Source organism: Sinocyclocheilus grahami, unplaced genomic scaffold (genome assembly GCF_001515645.1).
Source record: "Sinocyclocheilus grahami isolate Dianchi unplaced genomic scaffold, SAMN03320097.WGS_v1.1 scaffold32.1, whole genome shotgun sequence".
NCBI classification, from domain to species: Eukaryota; Metazoa; Chordata; class Actinopteri; order Cypriniformes; family Cyprinidae; genus Sinocyclocheilus; species Sinocyclocheilus grahami.
In genome coordinates this window covers 3505031-3505919 of record NW_015505211.1, presented here as the reverse complement: position 1 = coordinate 3505919, position 889 = coordinate 3505031, and the positions used below count along the sequence as shown (strand labels likewise).

Sequence of the window (889 nt, the reverse complement as noted above, 5' to 3'; positions counted from 1 at the left end):
TATATATATATATATATATATATATATTAATATGTGCCTTTTGCAAGGATGGTGTACCTGGGTGCAATGAACCCAAGGCCTGTAACCTTGGCAACTCCAGGGTGCACTATAAGTACAGTGTGTGAGGAAAGAGCCCTGAGCACCAGAGATCGGCCATGCAGGTACATTAACACCTCACACACCTGTAGCACCACTGATAATAGGTCAAACAGCGGTAGGAAAGGAAACTCATCCCGCTGCAGAGTGTGGAAATAAACAATAAACACAGTTTAAAATAAAACCACTTCTCAGTCATTTATAAATCTTTTTGAAATTTTCAAACATTACCCTTTGGTGCAGCAGATTGTACAGGGATCCCACATTTACTCGCTCATAGACCAGCTTTGTGCTGTCCAGGTCAGCGGAGATACTCGCAGCCATCAGCAGCAGCAGGTGCGGGTGAGACAGCTGACTGCACAGGACATAATAGTAACCATGGCTACTGCAGTGTATTTAGATAACAAATAACAATGCAGGAAAAAATAACACAGGTTTTGAATTACTTGAGTAAATGATGACAACATTTTCATTTTGGGGTGAAGTATTTCATAATTCAAGTATTCCATTTCTGGGCATTTTGACTAAAAGTCAACATTAAATTAAAATGGGTCTTAATAATTAATAATCTGTCAAAAAATGTCACTGGTTTAATTGTGCATAATTCTAACCAGGGTTAATATTATAGGTAACTAAAGCTATAGCTAAATCTAAAATCTTTAAAAACACTTTAAAAAAAAAAGTATTTTATTTCAGTAGTTGGCCAGATTTCTCATTCACACATGTACATTTTTATTATAGCTGATTTACTAAATAAATAAAACTGAAATAACAATAAATAAAACTGTATAGA

At 35.3% G+C, this 889-nt stretch overlaps 1 protein-coding gene across 2 annotated transcripts in view; it reads right to left on the bottom strand.

The window, feature by feature from the left end:
- The window catches only part of LOC107577550 (uncharacterized), an 11003-nt gene extending 10582 nt beyond the window's left edge, over window positions 1–421 (bottom strand). For both annotated transcript variants that reach the window (XM_016263623.1, XM_016263616.1), the window contains exons 1-2: window positions 328–421; window positions 58–236 (exon numbers count right to left, since the gene is read on the bottom strand). In XM_016263623.1, coding sequence (XP_016119109.1) covers window positions 58–236; window positions 328–420 — 272 coding nt within the window. In that variant the 5' untranslated portion in view covers window position 421. The remainder of the gene's footprint in view (window positions 1–57; window positions 237–327) is intronic.
- Between the last annotated feature and the right edge of the window lie 468 nt (window positions 422–889).